Source organism: Lissotriton vulgaris, chromosome 8 (genome assembly GCF_964263255.1).
Source record: "Lissotriton vulgaris chromosome 8, aLisVul1.2, whole genome shotgun sequence".
Taxonomy (NCBI): domain Eukaryota; kingdom Metazoa; phylum Chordata; class Amphibia; order Caudata; family Salamandridae; genus Lissotriton; species Lissotriton vulgaris.
Genome location: NC_141696.1, coordinates 813,785,679 through 813,803,317, shown reverse-complemented (window position 1 = coordinate 813,803,317; position 17,639 = coordinate 813,785,679). Strand labels below are relative to the sequence as shown.

The window sequence follows — 17,639 nt, the reverse complement described above, 5'->3', positions numbered from 1 at the left end:
GCCCAGACATTCAACAAAACTTCCCCTTAACCTTAAATGTAAAATGAACAACTAACCAAAGTGTAAGCAGAGTGGAGAAGCCTTTATTTCCTTTTTTCCGTATGCAGACATCTTTGTCACCTTGAGGTATAGGTATGTTTTCCTGCATCATTTACTTTTGGGGGGGGGGGGTCAATGTTTAGTGTAGAACTTTTCATAACTGTTCAATGATGTGCGAAGCTCGGTGCTCCTTCTAATATGCTTGCTTTCTCAGGGGTTAAGGCAGACATAATTTCTACCTGCCCACCACACTCAGGGCCATCCAAAGCTAGATGCTGCTGAATAAATCAATTTGTGTCTATTTGGTAGTCTGCTTTTCGGTGCCTCTTCAACAAGTTCTTACTCCTCCTGCATCGAGCTGGGCCCCGGTGTTCCTCTTCATGGGACTGACCTTCTCCCAGGAGGACCCTCTCTTCCTTAGGTGACCATATGTTTTTTTTCTGCTCCTTGCAATGTGAATTGACGGCTATTTGGCATAACCCATCTTTATTTGATTTCCCTTGATGAGCTCTTGAGTAACTCTCCTGTATCTAAGTATCTCTTGGAGTGTCGCTACTGCAAGATACTGGTAGAGTTTGACTCCTTAGCCCCTATAATCCTTTCTTAGCCTCCAAGGGGTGGCCATGATTTTAAGCGGGTAACTATGAAGTCTTACTACTAGGTCTTTCCTTGTTGGGCCCAGGGTACCACCTAAGCTACCTCCTTTACCATGAATGGGTGCCTTCATGATCTGTGCCACCGCCCCCTGGCTATCTCCGGGCCTGATAGGCGTTCCTTCACTGGCTTGTGGCCTCCACCTGCACCTCGCCCTCAGTGCCAAGCGTAAAATGACCAGGATGGACCTGCTGCTAATCCAACACAGTCAGTAAGCTCCCAGCACTCTCCGTTCCAGAGTCGCATCAAAGCCTTACTTAAATGCGGTCTCTGTTACAGAAATTTCCATGCGGGGTTGCAGACCGATCGAGGCTCTGACCTACAGTGCCTCCATCTTACCAGAACTCCATGGGCCTATTTTTCAGGAAATATTGTTCTATCTAATTGGTCAAGTAGTCTGACATGAATTTGAGCTTGTGCTTAACCCTGGGCGTAGTGGGGCTACGCAAAGTTTCGTGAAGTGGACATGAATCTACACCCACCCACCCACGCGCTTCGCGTAGCCCCACTACGCGCCGCCCGCCTTCCTCACGCCCTCTTTTACACCCCTAATTTGGATTTTTAATAAGTTAAAAAGTAAAGAAAAACACCTACCTTTTATGCGGCGTCCCGGGGCTCCATCTTCTTCTTTGCGCCGACTTCTTCCAAACCAAATGCGCATGCGCGGCCGCCCGCGCATGCGCATTTGGTTGGATGAAGTTGCGCAAAGAAGAAGATGAAGCCCCGGGACGCCGCATAAAAGGTAAGTGCTTTTCTTTACCTTTTAACCTATAAAAATGCAAATTTGGGGTGTAGAAGAGGGCGGGAGGGAGGCGGGCGGCGGGCAACTTCGCTCCGTCCACGGGTGTGCATAGTAGGCAACACTACGCGCACTCCGTGGGCGGAGCGAAGTGCTCATATTAATGCAGTTTTAACCGGATTCACTAAGCTAGCTATTTGTGTACCCAAATTCAACTTAAATAATAAGAAATGCTCAGTGCAGTCTTTTGTTACACGGGTCTATCGACCTAACCAGCATTTTCACCCATTCATGAAGGTCCACAGTTAATTTCTAATCCTGCCTAGTATTTTTGAAATATTACTCATCTGCTGTCACCCACTCAAGTAAATCCTTCTTCCAAGCAGAATGTCTTGGGGCGCTGGGAGATACCCACTGAATTGCTAGTGTACACTTAGCCAACACTGTGCCCATTGCAGCCATTTTTGCTTTCATTTTCATTGTCCGCGTTATTGGGAATATACTAACAAAGCATTTTTGTATTGATTGCACTGGCAAACCATTAGTCACTGACTGCAAACTCTCGACTACTGAAGCCCAAAATTCGACTCACACTCCCTCTCTCACACTCACCCTCTCTCTCTCGCACACACACCCACACACACACACCCACACACACACACACACACACACACACACACACACACACACACGCACACGCACACACACGCACACACACACACACACTCTCTCTCTCTCTCTCTCTCTCTCTCTCTCTCTCTCTCTCTCTCTCTCTCACACTCTCTCACACACTCGGCTGCGTGAAAACGTAGAGTCGACATGACACACATACCTGTGTGCCATACCTGCAACCCACTGCTTATGGTACAGGTAAGATATCCCTCTAGCTGGGTGCAATATACCACTGGTCAGGGTACAATTGCACGAGCACTGTACCCTTACAGTGTCTGAGTCCATTCTTAGACATTGTAAGTGCTGTAAAGCCATAATGAGTATACGACCTGGGAGTTTGGGATGTACCATGTTACAACGCATACCGTTACAACTACCTACCATTACAACGCGACCATTACAACGCATACCATTACAACGCATAGCGCTTTGAGGTGCTGGATAGTGGTAAGTATAATTTACTATTCTAACTCCAGTCCCCGTGGACCCTAGGGAAGGTGTTGGATAGTAAATTATACTTATTCCCTATCCTAGAGCGCCCCCCAGCGCAATGCGTTGTAATGGTATGTGTTGTAAAAGTCGCGTTGTAATGGTAGTGCGGAGTAAAAGATGCGTTGTAACGGGTGTATACCGGGAGTTTGTCATGACGAACTCCACAGCACCATAATGGCTTTACTCAATTTCTGGGAAGTTTCGTAGCAGACTTCTCAGCATAATAAAGCCACACTGATGGCACTGTGGGATTTATTATACAATGCACCCAGAGGTAATGTCAAGATGCCCCCCAAAAAACAACCCGCCTCAGGTGGGTTCCCTGACTAGTAGACGCAAGCCTGCCACTACAAGGCAAGTTTCTGGACCTCTGGGGTGGGAACCTCCGCTCCCTGGGCCCAGAAACCTAGCCTTTCCTGGGCGGAGGTGTTCACACCTCCTCAGGTCAGGAAGAGCCATTTGTGGCAGGGGAGCTTCAAAGGCCTTGCCACCTTTGTAAAACAACCCCCAGCCTCTTGTGCTACGAGAAGCAGTCCTCCTTCCTGTCTCAACTCCTTGTTGGCAGGGGGACAGGTAGGAAAAATTAAAGCAGCCCAGAAGGTGTGCCCACCTCTGCGAACCCCACCCTTCAGGTGGAGGAGTCAAGGTAAAGTCCACTCTTCAGTCCCCACCTTCTTTCAGATGGCAGGCACTCTCCAAGCAGAATAAAGGATTATGCCCACTCCCCCACATGTGGTGAGCACACCAAGGGTGTAGTCAACCTAAGGTCAGTAGCTCATTGGCTCATACCTCGAGACCCCTGAATCGCCCCCTAAATATAGTAATTAGGGGGCAGCCCTGAGTCCAGAAAGCAGATTCCTGCAACCTATGAAGAAGGACAAAAGAAGATGCAAAGGAGACTGCAGAGAAGAACTGACTTGGCCCCAGCCCTACCGGCCTCTCAGCAGTTTCTAAAGATCCTGTGCCAAAAAACACCTTGTCCTGCAGCCAAGGTCCTCCAGAACCCCTGGGCGGATTGACTATCTTCAACCAAGACCGGATCTCCTGTGAACAGCAGCTATGTTCAAATGAATCTCCAACGAAAGTCTCAGAGCTTGCTGAAGCCAAAGAAACCCGATGCCTGGAACCACCACTGCACCCGTTGCCTACGAACCAAGTCCGAGTGGCCCACCTGTCCCAGCGAGGTCCCTCAGGGCTCCAGAGTCTGAGTCCACCGTTGGTTGACCCCTCCAGGAATCCCTGATGTCACCTGCAGCTTCTTCACGTAGACCCCTACCAACCGCAAGTGGCCCGGTAAGGTGAAACTTGACCTCAAAAGGCACGCCGGCATCCAGGCGCCCTGGAGAAGAGGACTTGAGGTGTACTTGCATCCCCGAGACCTCCAACTTAACTGCCCAGCTGTTGATTCCTCTTATAAGACTTCCTGGACCAAGCCTGCAGCCAAAATCCTAAACCAGCAACTCCCACTGAAAACAACAGGGCACCCAACACCAAATCAGCACTATGCACCCAGCCGCTCCTGTGGGTGCACCTTGTGTGCTAACTCGGATCCCCCTTTGCCCTAAGCTAAACCCTAGACGCTTTGCTCCCTCAACCCTGTGGCTTGCCCGAGAGCAGCCACAAACCGACGGGCCCCCTAGCCCTATAGGCTAACATTGGGCCTCAGCACTCTGCACCCGGCCACCCTAGTGCCACTGAGGGTGCTTTTTAATTTGTCTTGAAAAGTACAATTCTACTTACCTGTACCAAGTCCTGCTTGGTTCTAAAAATAAAATACAACTAAAGAGATATTTTTAACACAAACAATTGGTCTGAGTTCAGGCTACTTTTACCGCTGTAAGCCTTTGGGGATCCACTGGACACTGTGCACATTATTCCTTACTTTGGTATATACAGAACCAGCTTCCTACAGGGGCTGAGGTCACAAATGTACATTGCTTAATCGTAGCTGAGGAATTGTTAATTGAGGAAAAAAGTCTCCCACTGCTCTACACTCGCCCTCCCACCACCTCTGAACTGTCATTCTATCGCTTTTATCTCTGTGTTTCAGATTCCATAGTGGCATATTTTGGTCATAGGGAGTTTGTAAAAGAACTTTGTGATCACCTTTTCCCAAATCCCGGCAGCCCAGCAAAAAAGGTATTGGAGAGACTGTCCAGTTGGTTTCCCCCATTATTAATGTTTTAGTCAAGCGATGCGTGGAGTGAATCCCAACTAATGTTTTCTCCCAATTGACATCCTGGTCAAATCAGTGAATGACATGTTGCAGCTGGGCCGCAGCATAGTATGAGAAAAGGTAAGGGAGTCCCACACCTAAGTGGCCATTCCAGCCTGGACTTACCCCTTCCACAAGCTCTGACCTTGATATCTTTTACCTGGGACTTTTGCCTACTAGACCCTCTTGCCTCTATTGCTGCCTATAACACTGTTTGTCTCCAGTGCCACCATCAAAACTGATCTCTGAAGCACCTCACCCTCAAAGTCTACAGCTACTTTCCTAGTGCCAAAAAGAACAGTTTGAGCTTTCTTTGATGTTGAGCTCCTGTCACATCATCTTCCTAGGGTCCAGAGATTCGCTCGGATGGAGGAACTCTTCGTCTCAGACTTTGATGCCTTAGATATGCCCAGTAGGAATGATTGGCTCTTGGAGGAAGGTAATTCAGGGACTGATGAACCCCCCCTCTTCCTTATATGTATCCTGGCCTTTTGCTACAGTGTAACAAATGGGTTCCACCCATTTAGTTCCCCAGGATGTTTCAGAGTTGGCAACTTGGTTTTTGGGTTTACTGTGAGTGAGTCTTGCTACCTGAATCTCAGTCAGGGTAAAGTCATGGTAATTAGTTTGAACATAATAACCTCCAGTGCCTGCCTTTTCAGATAACAAACACACAAGGTAATATGGAGGAATGCTTACCATAAGTCTAACCACTGGCAGTCACTCCGAGTAGCATTCCAACCCCTTGCCACCTCAGTTTGGACCTGGCCATATGCAAATCAGTCATGACACTGCTCAAATAGAAACTATTCAAACCGAACTGCCAGACAAGAACTGGAATACAAGCAACCCAAGACCAGTTTCACACTGATTGGGGCACATTAGTCTAGAGTAGCTTGTTTCCAGTGGAGCACTGAGCACAAGATCCATGTTTAGGAATATCCTTACCACTTGAGGAATTAAACCAAACATTCAAAAGGTGATGGGAGGAATGTTTGCAATGCATCTAACTATTGGCAATCGCTCTGGGTAGCATTCCATCCAATTGTGTTTTTTGCAGATGATGCATATTTTTCCAGTTATCAAATACTAAAAGAGTTACAAACGGATTGACATGACGGTGGTCCAGGACGCAACAGCATCTGACAGGCGCTGTTTAAAGCTAACCCCATCTTTTGGAATGCTGCAATGACCCTGGCTTTCAACAGTGCAATTGAGCACCAAACAGTTCCAAATTCCTGGAGAGGGTCTGTAATTGCTCCAGTTTTCAAAGGTGGAGACATTCTGCTTCCAGGAACATACAGGCTAATGGCCCCCCTTTTTTTTTTTTTTTTTTTTTTTTTTTATTGAGTTCATATATAACAATACAGTACAGTACAAGAGACAACATATTTGAAATCCAATTAATACAGTCTAGAAGAAAAGAATATTGAAAACAACCATACAGTTTTTTAGTTATAACATTTAAATTATAAAGTGCAAAATTGTGTAAAAGCAAACATGCAACAGACTCACTAATAATCAAAAGATTTTGTTAGAATTAAAATAATATAGGAACTTTAAACTCCCTGTAAGATTTCTCCATTCATTTTTCATAGCTAGATTTGTAAAGTGCATCGTGCATATGCATAACGAACTCAATAAACCAATTTTAAATCAGATTAAATAGCAGTAAGGCAAATTTAAGGACCAAACCACTCCAAAATTTATCATATTTTTTCAGAGCCCCTGATCTTAAAGCGTATTTTCTTTCCCTATCCTGGATTCGGAGTAATTTTATCTTCCATGCCTGGAAAGATGGGACAAGGTCTGTTTTCCAGGACTGTAATATAAGGGATTTAGCTATTAAAGAAGCTATAAAAAGGGACTCATCGTGTTGGGTGTGAATAGAAGAGCAACCTAGAACGGAAGTCAATTCATCCAGGACAATATTAGTTTTAAGGACAATTGAGAGATATTTTTCTATTTCCTTCCATAATACCTGGATTTTGGGGCATTCCCAAACAATGTGTTTCCACGTGCCTTTTCCTTCACATCGGAAACATTTGTCAGCTATTTGGGGGAAGATATTATGCAAGAAGGACGGAGTTCTATATATCAACCATTTGTTAAAGAATTGCATGCATTTAAAATTTGCTCCTCGAAAAATGGTTTTATTAAACTTATTTATTTTGTCGCATACCTGTTGATTAATTGTAATATCTTCCTTCTTTTTCCATCTTTCAGTAATCTTGCTGTAGAGGTCCTGATCTTTACCTTCTCTTAGTGTTTTAATCCAAATACTCATTTTCTTTTGTGTTTTGTTGTTGGATAGTGGAAATATTTTCTTTCATGAATAGATTTCCTATAGTGAGTTCTCTAAATTTTGGATTTATCCTGAAGGACCAGTTCAGCATGCAGTGCGAATGGATTAACTGACTATTGATTTCATCCCAGGATTTCCATCTGTTACCCAAGAGGAAGTCTTCGATTTTCTCGAACCCATTCTCCTTCCAAATAGTTAATATATATTTGTCCATACATCCAGCGTCTCCCAAGCTAAAATTCATTAAATTTATCTTGCTGCTAAAATTAGGTAATCCATAGAACTTAAAAAACTGAGTTTTCACCTTAAAGATCCACTGCAGGGATTTATAGCGTACTTTTTTTTGGATCTTTAGTGATTCTTACTGGGTCATAAATTTTCAATTCCAGCAGCATCCTTTTGATAAAAAAATCATCCGTCTCGTGAAAATCTAAAACAGAAAACCTGTGGCTATAATGTGCAAAAGACGCAAAATAATTTTCTCTAATATTTGGGAGGGACAACCCTCCTTGTGTAGATGATAAATACAAAGTGCTCAGTGCAAGTCTGGGAGATTTTTTTGCCCATAGGAAAGAAGAAATCAGCGCTTCTACTTTTTTAAAATAAGAGGCCTGGATTGCGCAGGGAATTGCACAAAAAAGGAAATTAAAGAGGGGTAATACCGATATACGAATTAGCGATGCCCGTCCTATAATAGACAGGGGTAACAAATTCCACCGGTCTAAAAGTGAGCCCACCTTTTTTAATAAAGGTAAAAAATATAGTGCAAAAAGGTCGTCTAGGCTATCTGATACAAATATTCCAAGATATCTTTTGGGATTTGTTTTATATATCCGCCTGAATTCCGGAGCTAAAGTGTCTATAGTGCAGTTCACCAGAATAATTTCCGTTTTGTTTACTTTCATTTTATAACCCCCCAGCTTTTGAAAATCAGAGAAGATTTTTAAAATCCTCCGTTGACTAGAGGGTTTATAATCTATAAAAAGGGCAATATCATCTGCATACAGTTTTATATTTGTCATTCCTAATATTTGGGCTGTGTCAGCTTTAATATTCCTGATGGCGATTGCAAGAGGTTCGATAAATAATGCAAATAAAATTGGCGACAGGGGACATCCCTGTCGCGTACCTCTAGTGACGTTACAGGACCCAATATTTGTATTATTAATGATAATTTGTGCCCTAAAATTCACATACAATTGTCGTAAGAGAAAAATAAAAACATTCGGGAAATTAAAACTACGTAAAATTGCAAACAGGCAATCCCTAGAGACTAGATCGAAGGCTTTCTCCGCATCTAAAAACCAAATTTGAGCCTTCACCTTATTAGTTTTAAAATAATCTAGTGCCTCCAATAAAAATGTAGTGTTGGAATGAAGGTGTCTGCCTGCCATGAAACCGTACTGATCGTGAGCTACCAGGGATCCTATTATTTTGTTTAATCGGTTTGCTAAAAGTTTTGTAAAAAATTTATAATCTGTATTCAGAAGGCTAATCGGGCGGTATGAATTTATATTTTCCTTGTTCTTTCCCTTTTTTAAAATACTGACCACCACCGCTATATGGAAGGAATCCGGTGGGGGACCACCTTGGAGTAAGTTATTAACTAATTTCAGAAGTTCTTTGCGTAGTGTTCCCTCAAATCTTTTTAAAAATTTGATGGGAAGGCCATCCTCACCGTTGGCCTTACCGTTGGGGAAAGACTCTATCACTTCCTCTAATTCCAATAATGTGAAGTCTTGAGTAAGATAATTAATGCCCTCAGGATCTAATTTAGGTATTTCAAGTTGTTCTAAAAAAAATTCCAAGGTAGAGTCAAATGTCGCCCCTTCAGATACTTAATAAATTCCCTCATAGTGTTTTAAAAACAGATCGCCAATAGAGGTGGTGGTCTTAACTTGTATTTTAGTAATAGGATCTGATAGCTGATCTTTTCTATTGTGAACCTGCTTTTCTTTAGATTGCCAGGCCAGAAGCTTTCCTGTATATTCACTCTCTTCATATATTTTTTGTGCATATAAGTTGCTATTTGTCTCGCCTAATTCATAATAAAAGTTCTTCATTTTGCATTTTGCCACGTTAAGTTTGTGACCAGAGATCTTAGATCTGACCCTAAAATGCTCTTGGGCTGCCTGTGAGAGTTCAGTTTGGAGTTTGATTTTCTCCTCCCTTTTTGCCCTCAGCTTAGGGATTTCTTTAGATGTAATTATTCCACGAAGAGTTGCTTTAAAAGCATCCCATATTATATTTAATGGGGCTGAACCTCTATTCTGTATAAAAAAAATTGCTCAATCCTTTCATTAATATCTGTGCACCATTGTTGGTCAAGAAGATTGAGTTTATTAAAAAACCATCTACTTTTAGATCTAATTTCATGATTCCCCAGATTGACCTCCATACAAAGAGCTGCATGGTCTGAGAAAGCATTAGGTAGATGGGCATAATTGTATACTACTAAATCATGGGATGACAGAAAAAAATCTAACCTTGACGCTGAATTGTATTTTGCTGAGTGGCATGAGTACTCGCGCTTGATAGGATTTAACTTTCGCCAGTGGTCAACAAGATCAAGATCTATTTTACAACTTTGGACTGCTAAAGCAACTTGGAGTTTATTCTGACTACGATCTTTCTTAGTCGAGTCCAATCGCGGGTTTTGCAATAGATTAAAATCTCCCCCCCAGATTATTGGCCCGGGCAGACCAGTTATTGCCTGTTTTACTTGTAGAATAGCTCTCCTTGACAACGAGGTGAAGTACTTGGAAGCAGTACTGTTAAATGAATTAATGACATGGGCAGAGGACAAAAACATTATACCACAAATGAAACTAGTTTTACTCGTGGAGCAGGGATTACAACAAACATCTTGGCTCTTAATCTTTTAATAGATCAGATTAAATTGTATTATAAATCCCTACGTCTGTTATGTTGATTTTAAGTCTGCTTTTGGCATTGTTCGGCGCAACCTTCTCTGGGCAAAGTTAACACACTGGGGTATCTTGCCCATATTAATAAAGCAATAAAATGTCTTTACTCAGACACATGGGTGCGAATAAAAGTAGGTGAAGGCACCACCCTTTCAACAAAGAGACACCGAAACGGGATTAAAACAATGGTGTGTTTTGGCTCAATATCAATGTAACCTGCTCTCGACTAGCTTATCGCAGCTACTCAACACAGATAACTCACAGGTAGCCAAGTTAGGAGCTCAATAACTCTCAAATTTGTTATATGCAGACAATGTTATGATACTGATAAGCCAAACGCAAGTTGACCTGCAGCGTCTCATTGATGCACTCTTCACATTTATAAAAAAAAGAACCTCATGACTATCAATAATAATAATAGAAAATAAAAAACAAGATAAGGGTGATCAAAAATAGAAAAAGGAATAATTGGCATAGCTATCTACATGGCCATCAGCTTCAACACGCATGTGAATGTAAGTATGTTGGGGTGCTGTTTGATGATATGGGCACTTTTCTACCCCATAAGCAGGAGCACAACAAAAATTTAATGCCTTAACTGTTTCTTTCCAAACTTTAAAAAGATACATGGCTGTCTCCGGTTTTGATCAATTGCTAAGTTATTTCCAGACTTGACATACGGCAGCAAAGCCCTTCATAGGCTAGATTGGTCATTTCTCAATACATTCATCTTAAGAACTTGTAAGCACCTTTTCACCCTGCCCACCAGTGCCTATCCTGCCCAAGTTGGGTTGGAGTTTGGGCTGAATAAACAGGCAATTGCAAGGAGGGTTGCGTATGTAAAAACTTGGTAGAAATTGAAGACATCCAGCGATAAAACACGGAACAATGCCTTATGATTAAAACGGTCAAGAAATAAAAACGCCCCAGCCAGGATAAACTGAGGAAGAGGCTTGTACGCGAGTCGTTTGAAGGCGGGAAGGATTTTAACCTGGTTGCGGCAGTTTTCAAGAAAGGTTTCTCTGTTGGATTTGAGAAGCACAAGAGATTACTATTCGGGCAAAGGAATAGAAGAGAAGAGAGGAAACCCGGACTACTCTCAAAGAGAGGAGGATTTTAAATTAAACTCGTCTTTGGACACCAACGGGCAGCGTGAGAGATTAACTGCTGGCAAAAAATACAAGACACCTCTGTATTGACTAAGAGAATCCACTTAGATTGAAAAACTATACTGTTTCTTGGGGAGTGGGTGGCCGGATTTCGATAAAATTGAAGGTGTCCATATTTACAGCCCACTGGATAATAAGAGATAGAAAGCAACGGAAAACATTTGGCAGATGAAACGTAAAATAAGAACAACTGTCAGTCAAAATGAAATAGAAGAGAACATGATATAAGGATCTTCATGAATTTGGCAACCATCCAGTGCCATTGTGTTAGGAGAGACATATCATTTCTGTCTTGAAAAAGATGGTAAAAAATTCTAATTAACCATCGAAACGCGTTGACGCAAGAAACTACATAATCAAGGGACAGAGCTATTTCCATAGACATCATAAGCAAAACGTGTCCTGAACTAGTCTCTTCTATTTGAATTCCCGGATATGTACTGTTATGACAAATAGGACTGTCTGTTTTTTTGTTCTCTCTGTCCTTCTCATCTTTAGGATCAACTGTTTTTAAATATTTTATTCAAGAGATAATTTTGTTGTATATTTGAATGCAATGAGAATGTATTGTTTTTAAAGCAACTTTTTGTACAAAAAAACCCTTTTTTTAAATTGAAAATAAAAGTAGATTTTTTTTTTTAAATCCTTTTCATTTTGTTATTGACATTCACTTCTAATATATGGACTAGAGCATAGTCATTCACTCACTTTTTCCATTTGTTTGTGGTATTCAATTTCACCAAGGGATCTCTTTTCCTCTACTCATATACTTGGAGTCGGCCTTCAACACTTTAGGCGCAGTGTTGAAGGCAGTCTTTTAAAAGGTAATTAATCACTCAAGGAGGAAGCTCTCGGCAATTGAAAACAAGGCTGGCCTAGCAAAAATATCACATGGCTGTATGATGATAAATTACTGTAAAATTCATAAACCACAGAAATTCCTGACGGCAGTATGGGCTCTACATCTGAAGAGAAAATCCATGGGATTTCTCGTTGGCCCTCTCATATTCTTCCTTTACAGCGATCAGAAGGGTCAAATTGTTGCTGCTTATGTGGGTCAAGTGTGGAAGACATAAACCATCTGTTGTGTATCTGTCCTAGGATTTTAATGGAAAAGAGAGCCCTTTAACATAGGGGCATTCGCTCTTGCAGACAAGCTATTATCCCATAATTTAATTCCCTCAATACGTATATAAATTGGTATTCTACAAAAATGTTATCAAAAGGGGACCAAAAACTTAAGGCCTCAGAAGCATTTTTTACTACTTGATTAATTGGTCATATTAATTGAAATTGTACTTTTTGCTCTTGTACCATATTTTTATTTACAGTTGTTACTGTTATAGGAATAATTGTTTTTATATGCAAAGATTTGTAATTAATTATGTATAAAAATTAGAATTTAATTTGAAATTCAGCCATTGCACATTTGCCTTATCTTCTGATTACAGCTTGATAAATAGCTCTGTTCTGTTTCCTCAATTTCAACTCATGCTCCAGTCACCTTCCCATGTAGATCTGAATAGGCTGTAAATATGATTCCAACAGGTATTATTGTACTACCTGATCATCTATCACTCACAATCCTGATTTATTACCTTGTCTGTTGCCTCCTCCATTGATAATATCCTTATGGATTATGTACAACATTAGCGTGAAGGCCTTTCCAAAATAAATGAATACATTTAAAGAAAAGTAAATTTGGTAATTCTTACCTTTTAAAATGTGCTGACTTTGTAATTTACAGAAATGGCTCAGGGATCCATCAGCAGTGTATTTGTGACTTCTGGTTCAACAACGAATGGCACACGATTTTCTTCTGGGTAAGCCTACTCTATTAGTCTGCATATTGGAAACATTTCTTTTAGGTTGAAATCATTTTATTAATTTAAAAACAAACAAGATGCAGTGAGAAATGAAACCCAAGTCATGGGTCGGCATCCATCTGATTGCTTCGCAGAGCATCAGTTTAAAACTGAAATGAACCTTCCCGCTACCCTCCTGCCACCTCCTCCCCCTCCTGTCTCCTCCCCCATTCGAGCTGCTTAGACATAAAAGTGGAAATTGGGCTCAGCACATTATTGCTCAGTGTCATGGTGTGAGTTGCATCTGGGTTCAGCGCAGGAAGGCGCAGAAGCCTCAGGTATCTAGGGCAGGATAGTTCGCTGAATTCAGAGCATAGTAAAGTGACAGAAGGTCGCCACGCCTCGGCGTAGGAAGCCCCACCCCCTTGAAGCGAGAAAGAAATGCGCTCCATACTTAGAACATAGCATAGGCGATGAAGCCATCCCTGGAGGGTTGATTTTTTCTGGGCCCCATAAAGAGAGTATATTCTGTAATGCTGCCCCTAGAGCTATACCTAGTTACTTGCCTTTACGAGACTTGAGGGGGTAGGTAAGCCTGCCAGATACTCCCAGGCCCACATATGCAGGGAAACGTAATGGTGTGGTATCAAAGTGATGGTCAATCTCGTCTAGTACACGTGTCCAGTAGGTTGAGAGATTGGGGCACTCCCACAATAGGTGTAATAATGTGCCATATGCCTCGATGCCTCTCCAGCAAGTGGGAGAACGGTCAGGGTCACTTTTGTGGAGTCGGGAGGGTTTGAGATAACAATACATCATAATCTTAGGGGCTGTCTCTATGCTTAGAAGTGTTGCATGCGGAGTGGCGGGCTCTGTAATGAATATCAGCCCATTCTTTTGGGGTCAATGTCTGTCCGAGCTCAGCCTCCCATCGGCTTTGGCCCGCTGACTTGACTCCCTATTCTGGGGGATGCAAAATGTGATAAAGTTATGTGGTAAGTCTCTTTGTGGATTGTTTCGAGAGCAACCAGCGCTCAGTACTGAGTGAGAAACCGCTCTGCTCCAGGACGGATCTTTAGATGCAGGACCTAATGTCATATTTGCAAGTAATGATAGCGCTCGATTTCAGGCATGTTAAAATCAGATTTAAAATCCTCTGTATCAAAGAAATACCCTACAGACCTGTGTCCCGCTTTGTCCCAATGACTGCATGTTCCCCAATCAAGGTCTGGTGAGAAGTTCGGATTTTCAGTAATAGAGGTGAGAGGTGATTGAAAGGTTATCAAATTATTGTGTGAGGCTTTGGCGTCCCAAGCTTCCAATGTTGCTCGTGTCCCTGGTGAGCCATACAGCTCAGAGGGCCTGGAGGCTTTGCAGAGGAAGGGAGCCTTCCAGAGAGACTTTCCTGCCAATGCACCCTCCATAAAGAGCCAGTTCTAATAGGATTCGTAGCTGCGTCGCTTTGTAAAAGCGGTCGAGGTCGGGAATACCCAATCCCCCCTCTTCATGCAGTCTGAAGCTCGGGTCCCTATATATTCGCAGCCTCTTATCTGCCCAAACGAAAGTGCTAAATTCGGACTGAAGTTGCTTCAGAACGCCCAATGGCAGTTCTACCGGAAGGGTTTGAAACAGATACAAGACTTTGGGGAGTATGATATATATATATATATATCAGTTAACTGCTGCAGAGAGAAGCCCAGCGCTTGACTTAGTTATGTTATGTTAAGTGTTACTTATAAAGCGCACTGACACCGGAGCTTCCTTTTCAGTTGCATTGACTTTAAAGCCGTAGGCTGTCAAATTCCTCTAGCTCAGCCAGAAAGCCGGGAACAAAATCTGGTGGGACTCCAACTTAGCAATGACATCATCTGCATAATGGCTGATGGTATGCCGCTCTCCCCCAAAAAGGATCCCCTTGATCCGCTGGTTTTCCAGGACCCTCTGAGCGAACGCCTCCATATAGGGAGCAAATAGGAGAGGGGACAGCAGACAGCCCTGTCGTGTGCCCCTGGTGATATGGAAAGGGTCGGAGGTGAAACCATTCACCCGAGCTCTGGCTGAGGGGCGGTAATAACCGCTAAACACCCATTGGGGGTCGGCGCCCATTCCAAACTCCTCCAAAACTTTCTCTAACCAGCATTAAAAACGCAATAGGTCTCGCCTTTTTTGTAAGTTAAAGCCATTTGCTTTGCTATACAACACCATTAGTAAAGCAAATGGCTTTCACTTAATCAAAGGTGAGACCGATTGCGTTTTCAATGCTTGTTTCTCGCCAGTTGTCCCTCGTCAAAATTTGACTGCACTCTCACACTTTCCCATCCAATTCCCACTGCTTCGATCATTCATTATACCCCACTATTTCTCTAATTTCCATTGCACTACTCTCCACATCAAAGGCACTGAAATCCGTGCAAACTTACTAGTGGTAACCCACCTCAGAAAGGGGCTTCTTCCCAGCACAGGTAATTCCTTCAATAAAGACAATGTTGGGAGTGAAGGGGCGAGGCAATTCGTAGACAAAGTCAGCCCTCAGTAGCCAGAGTGAGGTGCTGCTAATGAGTGCCTGGTAGGTCACCTTCCTCTCTAGGCGGCTTGAGGTGAGGCGCTCATATGAAGAGTAGAGTTCATGACAGAGCCACCATTCTGGGAGGGCGACAAGCATGTACTTGAATCACTGGGTAAACTCCATGTGGTGCGTTTGGCCTGTGAACAGCCTTGGGGAGATAAATGAAAGACCTGGGCACGAGCGGCCTTATGGTTGAAGCCACATGAAAATGTTCGTGAGAAGTAAAAAGACTGCCTAGATAGATACTCAGCCACTATCTGCCCACAAGGAAACATGGGGTCAGTGGGACATCGAACTGACCTTCCTGCAGACTGGAGCAGCTCTAGGTCATCCACCAAGTGCCGACATGCAGAGAGCATAATTTGGGTCATGTTGACTATCCGCTGATACAGGAGAAAGATTTTTTCTAGAAAGGAGTCTTTCTTCAGGATGGAATGACTGATCGATTGGACCTTGAACTCCCAGTACTCTTTGGGGTAGGGCACAGAGTAGGTCTTCATAGTGTAGGCGTTGGGCGGCCCTGTTATAATGCTGATGTCCAGCACCAGCAGAACAATATGGTGACCTGGCTGCCTGAGTTCCCTCACTAGCGAGCTCCGACTGGGCCACTGACCCCCTTCCTGTACTACCATCAGCAGCTTCCCACCTTCACCGAGAGTGGTCCGGGTCAAGATCAGAAGCCAGGCTTCGGTCCCGGAGGAAGACACAGAAGCCATCAGCAGCAGCACAGCCCAGTGGCTGACAGCTTCTCTTGCACGAGGTGGTAAGAGCACTCCCAGTACAGAGCCAAGGAGCCCCTTACCATCAAGTTGGGCTCATCTTTGACATGTGCGAGTTGGGCTCACACTCTGGGAGGGCGTCGACCTGCCGCAGTCTCCCAATGATGGAGGTCCAAAGAAAGGTGTGTTTAAACACTTTCTCTCAAGGCTAGGGGCAACTTTGTCTGCTTTTTTGGTCATCTTTTTATGGTGCTCCCTAATCGTGTGTTCCTATTCCTACATTTTCTATACAAAGACATTTTAAGAGTTCGAGTGGGAGAGGGCGCTATATTTGGATTCGCCCAGGGCGCTCTCTGAGCACAGAGCAGATCAGTTACTATCAACCACAGTTAATCGTATCACGCTACAGGGCATCCACGGACAGAAGCATGCGTAGAATCAACACTCCTGACAGTCCTGTTTTGATGATGGGGGTTGGGGAAGGAGGACTCACAGAAGTTGAACAATACACAAGCCCCCCTCCCCGCTTGTTCTTCTGCAGCAATAATTACACAGAATGTGGTCGCCTGTATTAAGTAACATAAAATCTGCGAATATCTAATGTGGCATTAGGCATGTGAATATTATCTGAAGCCGTACCTACGAGGTCCACGGGCTCCACTCCCTGTAGCGGGTTCCTCCGCTCCCTGACTGGTTGTTGGACTCAAATACATCATCAGTATGTCATCAATGTTGTACCATGCCCCGCCCTGCGAAATGTAAAAACCAGCATGAATATTATACAGAGCTCCTTCAAAGAACTAGAAGGCTAACTGCAAACACAGATGTTTTTGAACATGAAAGAATGTGTGCAGCTCACGCCAGCCGAGACCTAAAAAGGGCCAATGTACCCTATTGAACACCTTTTCAGGAAGACGCGTTCCTCAGGCTAACGATGCGACTTATCCAGAAGATGTAGTATTCTTCTGGTATTATCACTACATTGCCTAGTCCCGACAAATCCGGCCGGATCCGGTTCTATCAATCCCGGCATCATAGATCCCAACCTTGATGCTAGAATTCCGTTGAAAATGTGAAAATCTATGTTCAACAGGGATATTGGCATGTAAGAGGCGCAATATCTATTGTCCTTCCCTGTCTTGGGCAATACTGCTATCGACGTCAGAAGCATCGTGCTCTGCAGCTTAGTGGTGCCATCGACAGAATTAAAAAGCAGAGTCAGTATTTGGGCTAGAATGTAACAGAAATGTTTATAAAAGATGGCAGTGAAGCCATCCGGGCCGGGAGATTTAAGGAGTTTAAGGCTGAGATGACCTCTTCGGTCCTAATGGGGCTAT

At 43.3% G+C, this 17,639-nt stretch overlaps 1 protein-coding gene across 8 annotated transcripts in view; it reads left to right on the top strand.

The window, feature by feature from the left end:
• TFDP1 (transcription factor Dp-1) overlaps positions 1-17,639 on the top strand; it is a 531,476-nt gene that overhangs the window by 473,872 nt on the left and 39,965 nt on the right. For all 8 annotated transcript variants that reach the window (XM_086934690.1, XM_086934693.1, XM_086934687.1 and 5 more), the window contains exon 11: positions 12,960-13,035. In XM_086934690.1, coding sequence (XP_086790816.1) covers positions 12,960-13,035 — 76 coding nt within the window. The remainder of the gene's footprint in view (positions 1-12,959; positions 13,036-17,639) is intronic.